The sequence below is a fragment of the Notolepis coatsorum genome (assembly GCF_963971535.1).
Source record: "Notolepis coatsorum genome assembly, chromosome: 3".
In the NCBI taxonomy this organism is placed as follows: domain Eukaryota; kingdom Metazoa; phylum Chordata; class Actinopteri; order Aulopiformes; family Paralepididae; genus Notolepis; species Notolepis coatsorum.
The window spans coordinates 18,535,297-18,548,485 of NC_140167.1; the positions used below are offsets into that span (position 1 = coordinate 18,535,297).

Genomic DNA, 13,189 nt, shown 5'->3' on the forward strand with positions numbered 1-13,189 from the left:
TTAGCCAGCAAGCTGCAGCCTGCTACAGTTAGAAGCTAACGTTAGCCAGCAAGCTGCAGCCTGCTAAAGTTAGAAGCTAATGTTGAGGAACAAATTATATAGACAGGTAATGTTTTGAACAACTAACGTTACGTTTAGAATGGAATGCATCGGCAAAGATCGTTAGCTCAAAGCTATTCCGGCCAGTTTATCAACTTCCTGTCATTTAGAAATATGATTTTATAGTGAAAATCATTACCAAAACGTCCGGAAAAACCTCACAGGAGCATTATAGACTGTCATACAAATGTACAAATGCTATAAGGTGGCAAGAAATGCACTATAAACAATACTTTGCGGCGTCGTTTCTTGCGCTAGCTTCTGTTAGCCAGAATTAGCCTTAATTAGCGTGAGCAAGTAAACTAACAGTAAACGTTTTTACATGAAATACAGCCCAAAAACCCTGCTGACAAATGTTTGCTTATTAAATACATTATATACTATAATAATACAAACGTTTCATTGCCTCTCTGTGACGACAAAGTTGTTTAAATAACGGGAGAAAAGTAGCTAAAAACAATGTATTTGGATGGGACAGGAAGTACCATTCGCAACCGGAAGTGCCTACTTTCAGGTTGTGCAAGTGGAGAATAGAATATGGTCAGTAGTATAAACGTACGTTGTTTTATTGAGACGATCATATTTGCACATAACTTGCATGACGCCGATAGTATTTATTATAACAAGTCTATGCTAGGAATTTATTTTGTGGAGTTTTATATTGGCTGGAAAAAGGCATGTAAACTGATGTTTTGGCTCAATGTTTCAGTTACGCCAATATTTTAGTGGTAAGTTCAAATCTCAGTTCTGGGGGGGATTCAAATTAGTGACACTCAACTGTACATAAAATGAACTGGGCTGGAATAAAGCTTTGGAAGTAATCCTTCATTCTGTGTCAGTAAGTCATTCACAACCGAGAACGAGGTTGAGAAACAAAAAGGTTTAATCCTTTTCTCAGACCAAATGCATTCACCTAAGAGGGACTGGCTTCTGGCATGTGCACCTTCAAGTTCGGTGAAGTGGGTTTTGCTCCATAAATCAATATGATGCATTCCTTTTACCTTTTGTTATTTCAATGTGATATTTTTTTTTAGATCTGATCATTAATAATAATAATACCGGCGATGCGGTGCGCCTTACCGCCGTTGAATGCCAGCACCCACTTCAATGATAGCGTTGTGAACGCATAATATCTGTCTTAAATTATGTGTCTAATCTGTCCGTTGTTTATCAATGACTTGTTTGCAGTCAACATTGTCGAGTCGGATTGTTTTTAATTATGGCTATGTGTCTAATCTGTCCGTCATTTATCAATGACTTGTTTGCAGTCAACATTGTCGAGACGGATTTTTTTTTTTTTTATAAAATCGGTTCATTTCCGTTTTCTAGCATTTTGAAAAGCCCTCGTTTTTCAGGAAATATTAAGATTCCGTGATAAACGGCATTTACTGGAATATTCAGGCATACACAAAAAACTAATTTTTTCGGCCTATTTATGAATCCTTTTCAAATAAACGCTAGATTATCGATAGTATATGTGTACTTATGCACGCTAGAGAAGCGATCTGAAAAATATATTCTCTCATTTCCTGATCAGCGAGCACACACTCACAGCCACACACACACATATGGCACACGCTGATATATAGGTGAAAATAGCTCTGATTATCCCAAGACTGGTAAAATAGATTCCTTACCTCAGATCAGATGTTATCCAAAAAGATTATTCCAATTCCTGATCGCCATTCCAAATATCGATTGCGTTTATTGATTCAGTGTTGGGTACTGTAAATATATATTCCACGCGTTTTCCGGGCCGGCGATCAACTTGGGTCTCTTCAGATGCCTCGTCGGAAAAGTAACATGAGGAGGCTGCCCCCCCCCCCCATCAGTCTAAACGAATGGGGTGCAGTTACACAGGGAGACGATAGGGGGCGGTATTTTCCCAATTGAGCTCAGAGAGAATCTGCAACACTAGCGTGAGGCTCGATTGATGAAATATGAATTCAAATCGCTAATAAATTAAAAAAAATACGACAAACAAACGCTATATAGCGTTGGTGGCACTCACCTGGCGGCATGAACTAATGACAAAACGCGTCCCTGGCACTCATGTTAATGCTGTGTGTGTTTCAGTGGATGTGCTACGTTTCCATGTTCACGTAGGTTTATTCACCACAACCCAACTGATGGCACCTCATTTGAATGATAGTTTTTGCAACATTTCAAAAGTTCGCTTAAAATTCACTTGACAATTGGATGGAAACGTAGCTATTGCCGTGTGTCCACACAACGGTTAGGCGTCTCCTGTTGCTGGATCGGGTCAGCGTTACCTCGTCTCGTATACGCATGGTGGGTGGATTGTGTCCAGATTTATGTACAAGTCTGATTACTTGTCATCCCCAAAAAAATAAGCTCACTTTAACAGGGTCTTTTTAGAGCATTTTTTAACAATCTTAGCGCTTCTGAATGAAATTCTTCTTCTTCTTCTTCTTCTTCTTCTGTATTTCTGTCAGACTAGATGCTTTGAAACATTCAACTGCCACCAATGAAATGTTTCGAAGTATTAGTGCAGTGACCTTTAATCGATTATTTTATGTAATGGATTGACTGAGTAATCGCGACATCCCTAGATTATGACATGTGTACAACTGTGAATTACCTTTCTCGTAGTCCTTTAGGGTCTCCTCCTGGAAGTCCTTGAAGAGATCTATCCTGAATCTCTTCTCTAGGCCATAGCTGTAGTATCTGAACAGGCACTCCAGCCCGTACCTTGAGGGAAAAAACAAACAGGAACACGTTCAAAAGGACTAATCCCTGTCACTGCAGGACTTGGTAAACGAATGACATTTAACGTTCACTTCCAAGTCACGTTTCTAAAAGGGGTTTTGTTTGTATAGCGGGTCAGGGGAATGTCGGATGTACAATATAGATATATATATCCTTCAATGTTTGCAATAGACTGCTGCAGTCATTCTACCAGTCTGTAGTGGCCAGCGTCCTCTTCTATGCTGTGGCATGCTGGGGGGGCTACATCAACTCGAGGGACACCAACAAACTGAACAAGCTGGTGAGGAAGGCTAGCTCTGTGGTGGGAGTCGAGCTGGTCAGACTAGAGGTAGTGGCAGAGAGGGGGATGAGAAGGAAGCTGGCTGCTATCCTGGAGAATCCCTCCCACCCCCTCTACGACGAGCTAGTCAAGATGAGAAGCGTGTTCAGTCACAGACTCATCATTTGTTTCAAGGTTTACAATTTTTTTTTTTTCTTTTTTTAAACTTAAATTTGTATTAACATTTATAGACAAACAACACTTACACAAAAATGAAACTAACAACACAATAAGAAAGAATGCAGTGAACATAAATGGTTACATGGGTAGCATGGTTAGTTGTACGGTTCTGCTACAGTTGTTTTTCCAGGTACTTAATACAAAGACTGATTGTATACCGCCCTTAAACAGGCATACAAAAAAAAAAAACTCCTCAAAAGGATTAAATACTGACTAAGGCAATCATGTGTGATATGGGTCCAGAGACCCTCCTTGAACTTCTTTCTTCCCTTATCCTTCGCCCTTTCTATTTCTTTTATATTAAATTTCTCTTTGCCTTTTGATTCACCCATATACAAACCACATCATCCCTGAATATTAATACAACACTGTTAAACAGACATAAATAATAAAGTACAAAAAATGTAAAGCAATTGTATTACCCAAAAAAATTTAATTATAAAATACTAACTAAAGCAAAAGTGTGTGCCATGGGTTCAGAGACCCTCCTTGAACTTCTTTCCTCCTTTTACAAATTGCTTTTATTTGTATTATTTTTTTTATCTACTTTTTCTCCCCATTTTCTATTTTTCTCCCATCCCAATTTCGTATGATCCAATTCTACCCTCCCCTGTCTCGAACGTTGTTAGACCATGCCTCCCACTGGTCAGCTGCAATGTGGACGAAGCCTTGCATCACGTGTCCCCTCCGGTACACGAGGAGGCAGCCGTCTCATCTTTTCATCTGCTCAGCGCAATCTCTCAGTGGCGAGAGAATAGCCCACCCCCTAATACTGCCAATTGTATTAGTATGAACGACCAGCCAAGCCGGAAGCAACGCCGAGAGCTGGGCTCGAACCCAGCATCTCCTGCGTTAGTGGCGAGCGCCTTGCCCACTTTGCCAATAGGGATGTATCAGTAGTATTGGTAGTAGTCGTAATAGTAATCCACTATATTTTTTTATTTTCTAAAAAATAAACCAGTTCAACACAGGTAACCGCTTTTGCTTCATTTCTTTGATGGCTCAAATGTATGCTCTAGTCCAGTGGTTCCCAAACCTCTCCTCGAGACACCCCAGCCGTTCCATGTATTTGTTAAATTCCACCACCAGCACACCTGATTCAACTAATAAAAGGGCTTGTTAAGTTGAATCAGGTGTGCTGGTGGTGGAATTTAACAAATACATTGAACGGTGGGCGGCTAGGTGGCGCAGTGGGCAAGGCGCTCGCCACCAACGCAGGATATGCTGGGTTCGAGCCCAGCTCTCGGCGTTGCTACCAGCTTGGCTGGTCGTTCATACTAATACAATTGGCAGTATTAGGGGGTGGGAAGCTGGTGGGTGGGGATCGGACGTTGTGGACAGCGACTCCTACAGGTCGGTTGGTGTGCCTGCGCAGTAGAATCAGGAAGCGACGAGGGCGGCGTGTCCCTCCCACGCAGACACTCGCCGCTGAGAGATCGCGCTGTGCAGGTGAAAAGATGCGACGGCTGCCTCCTTGAGTACCGGAGGGGACACGTGATGCAAGGCTTCGTCCACATTGCAGCCGACCAGTGGGAGGCATGGCCTAACAACGTTCGAGACAGGGGAGGGTAGAATTGGACAATACAAAATTGTGGACGGTAGAAAAATAGAAAAATGGGGAGGAAAAAGTAGATAAAAAAATAAAATACATTGAACGGCTGGGGTGCTTCAAGGAGAGGATTGGGAAGCACTAGTCTAGTCGATTTTGTGTTTTGAGCACAAAGTTCATCATAGATCTAGCCTCTTTATTTTGCTCTCAAAGTGCACCAGATTGATGCATTTAACTTTAAAATGTACAAAAAAATAATAATAAGTTCAGGGGGGGCTTTCCAGTTCAATTTGGATTTAGTATCAACAGGCGTACAGCAAGAACCGTGAATGAAATTTCCTTTCTTATAATGGATATGGCTCCGCCATTTTGAATCGGTTTGCAACGCGGATTGTTGCTAAACGTTCACAGAAGGTAGACAAACGAACTGCGCTCCAATCTATGCCAATAACGTTCAGTTGTGTGGTAGATAATTCCGAAAAATAAAAAGTTATTCCACAAGTCATTTGCTGTACAGTAGCTGGCTTGAGCTGGGTAGGGTAGTTCGAAAAAAGCCCATTGAAAGCCCCGTCTTTCCTTCATCATAATGACTACAGCAAAATGGCCACTCAGATGTATTTCTGGTCAAAATTCGCTTGCATATGAATACAATTCCTGAACTGATATTTCATTAATAACACTTTAACCTATTGGTAAACAAACGTATTGTTGAAAATATACAGTATGACTGCTGTTTTGACAGGATTAGGGTCTTTACTCTTGGCTACATTTGAGGGGAAAAACACAACATTAATCTATACAGTCTGTAGACATGGATTTATGACGTGATGTCATCAGGCTAAAGAGGTTAAAAGGCACATGCCAACATTATGGTAAATATGCTTACCATCTTCTCCAGAGTCAGACAAGAAGATACATACCAATTTCCTCTGTGTGTTCAGTATAAAGCTGTCCGGCTGCAAGCTAGCCTAGCTTAGCACAAATGAATGGAAGCGGATACGGACCACTAGCCTAGCCGTTGGCCAAAAACACCTCTTCCTGAGTTTTAAGCTAGGCTAGTGGTCCGTATCCGCTTATACACCGTATACTCATTTCCCATAATGTTGGCGCGTTCCTTTACTTGGTGAACGTGAGCTCTATAGAGAATGCGAAGTGGGCGGGGGAGCTATGGCTCAATTTGTATTGAGAAATCGCTAAAACTGCAAAATGTCAAAAACGGAGGAAGGGATGAAGAGAAAGAAGGGATGAAGTTTCTGTGGCAGCTTTTTGCTTGTCAACACACACCAGTCAACCAGAGTAATCCTCCAAAAACCCTGTAGCACCCGTCAAAGTCCCCACCCACATCACATTCTCTATTAACAGCTGTTTGGTTGTTACCCGTGTTGCTTCACATGACACACCTTAGAACAACATCCCCCGCCCCCCCAACCCCAAATAAACTCCTCCAGTGTTGAACCACCTACATATGACAAGACAAGAATGTTGGCCTGGCAGGTTTTTCAAGGCCCCGGGCAAAAGCACAACAGAGTTGCTCAGAAGCATCAACCCTTTACTATCACACTACCGACGGTTAAACACAGCCACGTTTTTCCTCATCTCTGGAGGTCTCCCGTATATGAAATGGATCCTTGTATGAAAATTGTTTACTGCAAAAATGGTCAAATTGTACACTCTTAAAAAAGAGCTCAAATAAAGCCTGGCCGTATGGGAGTTGAAGCATATGTGAACTCATGTAGATAAATAATACAGGCACAGAGCTTTCAGAATTGACATGCCATTAGTCAGGATATTCCTCTACCTAATATAAAAACTGGATGTGAATATCTTGATGCGTGCAGGAAATACACATATCAACACATCCCTAAGATAAGCGGAAATGTAAAACATCTGCTGAATGTACTCATTTACTTTGTAGTAACTCTGCCATGGATCGTCCTAGATACACCAACTTGTTGAAAAGGTGTGGTTGTGATAAATCAGACAGTGTCACATGGTAAGGGAGTTGCATCACTAAATGTACCAACAAATTCCACTTGTTCCTGTCTTGCTTTGACTATTGGACCTTGCTCGTGCGTTCGTGCTCACGCTGAGGTAATTTGACACGCACCAATCACCTGCCAGCGCTCTTCACCTGCTGTAACAGAGAATTTGACACGCACCAATCACCTGCCAGCGCTCTTCACCTGCTGTAACAGAGAATTGTACACGCACCAATCACCTGCCAGCGCTCTTCACCTGCTGTAACAGAGAATTTGACATGCACCAATCACCTGCCAGCGCTCTTCACCTGCTGTAACAGAGAATTTTACACGCACCAATCACCTGCCAGCGCTCTTCACCTGCTGTAACAGAGAATTCTACACGCACCGTCGCACCAATCACCAGAATCATGGACCCTGAAGCCCACCCTGCAGAAGTCTCTGGACGGATGCTATACCAGAATGCTGCGTGTGGTACTGAACATCGACCAAAGCGAGCAGGTAACCAACAAGCATCTGTACGGGGGACTACCAAGGCTTAGCGACAAGGTGGCATCCAGGAGGATGAAACTTGCAGGTCACTGCCACCGACACCAGGAATTTCCGACTAGCAAGCTAGTGCTCTGGGAGACAACACACGGGCGCCGGACCAAGAGGACGTCCCACGCCAACATACGTGGACATACTGAGGAAGGACGCAGGTGTGGAGAGCTCTACGGAACTGGCCGGATGTATGGAGGATCGGGATGACTGGAATCGCCGCTGGCGAACCCGTCTGAGGATGACCAAATGATGAATCACCTGCCAGCGCTCTTCACCTGCTGTAACAGGCACCAAAAGCCAGCACCCACTCTCCCCCATTCCTTTCACACGTTGGTTTGCACCGCAAGAAAATTAGTCTTCTTTGACAGCGACTTCAAGATAAAGAAGACGCCAATGGCGTTTCCCCCGCAGATGCGCTTCCTGACTGCGCCGTCTTGTCCAGGGACAAGAACATAGCACTCCTCGTGCACCAGGAGAGTCTCTTGTACTCTGTGTACTCAGACGACAGTCGCTGCCTGGTCTCTTGTACTCGGTGTACTCAGACGACAGTCGCTGCCTGGTCTCTTGTACTCGGTGTACTCCGACTACAGTCGCTGCCTGGTCTCTTGTACTCGGTGTACTCCGACTACAGTCGCTGCCTGGTCTCCTGTACTCAGACTACAGTCGCTGTCTGGTCTCCTGTACTCAGACTAGTCACTGCCTGGTCTCCTGTACTCTGTGTACTCAGACTAGTCGCTCCATATTTTAAATGTATCAATATATTAAAGCTACAGTTTGTCTCCAAATACTGGCAGTGAGAGTCGTCGTTGTCTCCATCGATTGCTTTTCTTTTCTTTATTTTAAACTTTATTCCTTCCTCTGAACGCAGAGTTTCTTTATTACACACTCCAGAAACTTCTTTTGGACGCTTCTTAGGTCTTTCTGCCATTTCACTCCGTCTCTACTGTTGTTGTTCTCCTCTTCCACTCTGGGCTCTGAAAGACTAACATTGCTGGTTGATGTAAACAGACAAACACTACTCTGGTATACTGATAAATACAGAGAGTCCCCTGGAGGTGATTGGCTTCATCAGTATTGTGTAAACCCGTTTGGCAAGAGCTCAAATGTAACCGACATTAATTAATATGTAGACGTTCTGCACTGCAGCTTAAACATTATGTACCAGTACATTTACTGATTCACAACTACACCTGGCCAACAAGCCCTCACTGGTGTTTCTATGACAATCCACAGGCAGTTACTACAAAGTAAATTAGAACATTCAGCATAGATACTAAAGTTTCTTTACATTTCCACTCATTTTAGGGATGTGTTAATGGGCCTTTTTCCTACATGCATCACGATATTTACATCCAGTTTCTTTCTATTATGAAGAGGGATGTCCTGACTAGCAGCATGTCAAGTTTAAAAGCTCTCAGAACTTGTATGATTAATCTACATGAGGTCATATCTAAACTCCCATACATACGACCAGGCTTTATTTGAGCTCTTTTGTTCGTTTTGGGGTGTATAACAATATTCATCAATTTAACCATTTTGGAGTCATTGTCACTCAATTCTATTCTGAGGACATGGATTTCAGTAGAGATTTTGCAGCAGGTACAACAAACAAAAGTTAATTTCTATAGAGTAGAATAGAATAGCCTGGTAGAAAATCATGAAATTAAGTAAAATGTAACAAAATAAAGTAGAAAAGAACTAAATAGATCAGAACAGAAAATAATTGACTATATACACATGCAAAAACCAAAAAAAATTGAGAATTACCTGTAGTTATCTTTGGCGTCATCTACAGCACACTGCTTGAACTCCTCGTACATCTTCCTGTTGAAGTTGTCCCGCAGGAAGAAGGACCAAAACCGGAACAGGGTGTTCATCTCCTGAGACTGGCCGATGCCCAACCGTTTCCTCTCTGGAAGAGATACTTTGCATTAGGGACGTCACCCATTATCGGTTTTAGTCGACCAAGACTCTTGACGATTTTCATGCCCCCCCCCCCCACGCTGAATGAGTTATATCCTGAAAAGAGTATGAGGACATCTCTGGCAAGCATTAGATTTAAATGAGGTCCCTCTGCATTAGGGATGAGCGTGAGTAATGGATTACTCGAGTACTCGCCGTTTCAACTGAACTCGAGTGGTTTTTGAGGGTGCTCGGATCTTTTATTTTTATTTTTTTTTAATCACCAAAAGTGCTTGTTTGTGCCACTGAAACAGAAATCGCGCAATGCGCAAGCTGTTGCAGCGAGACAACACTGGTAGCCGTGGAGCATGAGAGCGTACTGCGATTGAAGTCCACCCTCAGGTAGCGTTCACATATGTTGTTTCTATAATACTGCACACAGCTCAGTTTTTATTTATGAATATGAATGAGTCTCTCCTTAAGCTGAACACATGAGACAAGACTCTAATGATGTCATCAGGATATATATCCTTGAGCTGCTTCATAAACTGTGAATAATTGAACAACTCCTGTCCTAGTCTAACCTCCTGTAGTTACAACTCCTGTCCTAACCTCCTGTAGAGTTACAGCTCCTGTCCTAACCTCCTGTAGAGTTACAGCTCCTGTCCTAACCTCCTGTAGAGTTACAGCTCCTGTCCTAACCTCCTGTAGAGTTACAGCTCCTGTCCTAACCTCCTGTAGAGTTACAACTCCTGTCCTAACCTCCTGTAGAGTTACAGCTCCTGTCCTAACCTCCTGTAGAGTTACAGCTCCTGTCCTAACCTCCTGTAGAGTTACAGCTCCTGTCCTAACCTCCTGTAGAGTTACAGCTCCTGTCCTAACCTCCTGTAGAGTTACAACTCCTGTCCTAACCTCCTGTAGTTACAGCTCCTGTCCTAACCTCCTGTAGAGTTACAGCTCCTGTCCTAACCTCCTGTAGAGTTACAGCTCCTGTCCTAACCTCCTGTAGAGTTACAGCTCCTGTCCTAACCTCCTGTAGAGTTACAACTCCTGTCCTAACCTCCTGTAGTTACAGCTCCTGTCCTAACCTCCTGTAGAGTTACAGCTCCTGTCCTAACCTCCTGTAGAGTTACAGCTCCTGTCCTAACCTCCTGTAGAGTTACAGCTCCTGTCCTAACCTCCTGTAGAGTTACAACTCCTGTCCTAACCTCCTGTAGTTACAGCTCCTGTCCTAACCTCCTGTAGAGTTACAGCTCCTGTCCTAACCTCCTGTAGTTACAGCTCCTGTCCTAACCTCCTGTAGTTACAGCTCCTGTCCTAACCTCCTGTAGAGTTACAGCTCCTGTCCTAACCTCCTGTAGAGTTACAGCTCCTGTCCTAACCTCCTGTAGTTACAGCTCCTGTCCTAACCTCCTGTAGTTACAGCTCCTGTCCTAACCTCCTGTAGAGTTACAGCTCCTGTCCTAACCTCCTGTAGTTACAGCTCCTGTCCTAACCTCCTGTAGTTACAGCTCCTGTCCTAACCTCCTGTAGAGTTACAGCTCCTGTCCTAACCTCCTGTAGAGTTACAGCTCCTGTCCTAGTCTAACCTCTGGTAGTGGAACAACTCCTGCACCGACTATGACAGTAACCCATGGTGACTTTAGTTTGATACGGGTACACTTTCTTCTGAGCTGTAAGGCATTATGTTTGAATCAAATTACTTTGGATCTTTCTACGTTGCTCAAACAAAGATTATTTGAGCCCATAAAGTCGGTCTCAATGGATTACCTCAGAAAAGCGTGGTAGATGGTGGATTTCCCATTAATAAATAAATACATTTAATAGACAATGTTACAACCATGCCTTCATATGGTTTGAAGATAATTATATTATTCTATTACATTGTCAATATATAGTATAGGCTAAAAAAATGTATAGGCTAAAACTTCAAGTCACTGTCAATCAGTCAATTAATATACATCATCAATCAAGAAATAACTATATTAAAAATATATATTATTATTATATATATATTTTTACATTCCCCAAAATATACCCAAGAAGGGATGTAAATGTAACAATTCCAACAAATATTTTACAGATATTTTACAGCAATAATATTTACAGCGTATCAAAATGTGTTCATGGTACACATGGTTTGTGCAGGTTGGCTGGCGTGATCAGATCACAGTAGTAGTCCCTGTGTAGACTTGTTGTGCATGAGTCATTTTGACAGTAAGTCCCAATGTGAGTGACTTCATCATAAAACAAGAAGTAACTTGAACTTTGGCACACATTTCTAGACATATGTCGCTGTGCATGGCAGTGTGAGTGGCACGCAGGCCGTTTGTGTTTTCCTTCGGTCATGACATTCTTCATCAAGGGGTGTGTCTTGGATGGGGATGTGGTGGGGATTGATGTGTGGGGTGTTTGGGGACTGGCTGTTCGGAGGGGGGGGGGGGGGGTTCACATGCCTTCGAGCAACACTGTACTTATTGTACTTATTTTATGGCTATTCTTATGCCTGCACGTTCTACCTTGCACTACTTTTATTGTCTTTTATACCTATTCTTATGTCTGCAGTTTTTATTCTGTCGACTGTATGCTGATTTCATTTTTGTTTGTTAATTTTGTGCTAATTGCTGTGGGGCACTTGTTATTATTTATTATTATAATATTATAAAAAATGTATCCATTGAAATGTCTAAGTCTCAACGACATTGAAAATGAGGGTCCTTTGACAATAAATAAAGTAATAAAAATAATAATAATAATAACAGTTTTAAATAAAAAGTGGGTGTGGCCTTTTCTTTCAAGATTTATTTTTGTTGCTGTGGGGATATTGACCAGTACCGAGCTATTTTGGGGTTAGGGGTTAGGGGTTATAGTTAGGTTACGGTTAGACTATGGTTAGGATAAGGTATGTAGTTGTTATGGTTTAGGTTAGGGTAATTCGTTCTGGAATTCATTTAAGTCTAGGGAATGTCCCCACAGTGTGTGTGTGTGTGTGTGTGTGTGTGTGCGTGTGCGTGGTGTTTGAGAGTTGGCTGTGTACCATTAAGGCATCGCCGGCGGTACTTGTGGTAGCCCTGCTGAGTGAAGCCGTTGTCCCTGAGCAGCTCGTGGGATGGGTGCCAGAACTTGGGCAGAGACTGAGGGGTGCAGCCATAGCTCCCAGTCAGAGGGGCTCCCTCTGATGGAGAAGCATTGGAGCTGCTGTAGAGAGAGAGATCGAGAAGGGAAGGGGAGGGAGGTGAGAGAGAGAAAGAGAGGAAGGGAAGGGGAGAGGGAGGAGAGAGAGAGGGATGGAAGGAGACAGTGAGTGTTCAGTGTTTTCCACATGTACTTCAGACTCGATACAAATTTAGATTCTAAGGTCACAATTGATTTTCAATTCTTTATGTGTTAAAATGTATTCATACTACAGAGCTTTCATATATATATATGAATATATATATATACACTACACAGCTAGGTTTGGCTCAGAAAAACACATTTTATCGTAAACAATGAAAATGAGCCTTAAAGAATTATGCTAATAGCATAGATGATTACCGGTATACCCCTAGATTTCCACATGTACCTCTTAGCAAAAGGTTAGAAATGACTACTGCTTCCAGTCAACACTGATGCATTAGGGCAGGGATCGGCAATAGGCGGCCCGCGGGCCAAAATGGGCCCGCCAGCAATAATTTCTGGCCCGTCAGGTTATTTTGAGAATATGATGTTTATTTTACGCGCAGGAAATATTCACTCGTCTTGACGCCAGAGTGTCTTTTGAAGCTGTATCTATCTATTCATCATATCTATGGCTGTCACTATAGCCAATTGAAATGCTAGAAATGGTCACATGGACTGGGAGAACCAATGGAATTTCACTTTCACTTCCGCGTTTGGGATGCCGCG

The 13,189-nt window shown here is 42.7% G+C and overlaps 1 protein-coding gene across 6 annotated transcripts in view; it reads right to left on the minus strand.

Annotated features, from left to right (window-relative positions):
* The window catches only part of larp1b (La ribonucleoprotein 1B), a 74,916-nt gene that overhangs the window by 5,361 nt on the left and 56,366 nt on the right, over nucleotides 1–13,189 (minus strand). For all 6 annotated transcript variants that reach the window (XM_084310664.1, XM_084310667.1, XM_084310666.1 and 3 more), the window contains 3 exons: nucleotides 12,339–12,499; nucleotides 9,167–9,311; nucleotides 2,702–2,811 (listed from right to left, as the gene is read on the minus strand). In XM_084310664.1, the coding sequence (XP_084166790.1) occupies nucleotides 2,702–2,811; nucleotides 9,167–9,311; nucleotides 12,339–12,499 (416 nt within the window). The remainder of the gene's footprint in view (nucleotides 1–2,701; nucleotides 2,812–9,166; nucleotides 9,312–12,338; nucleotides 12,500–13,189) is intronic.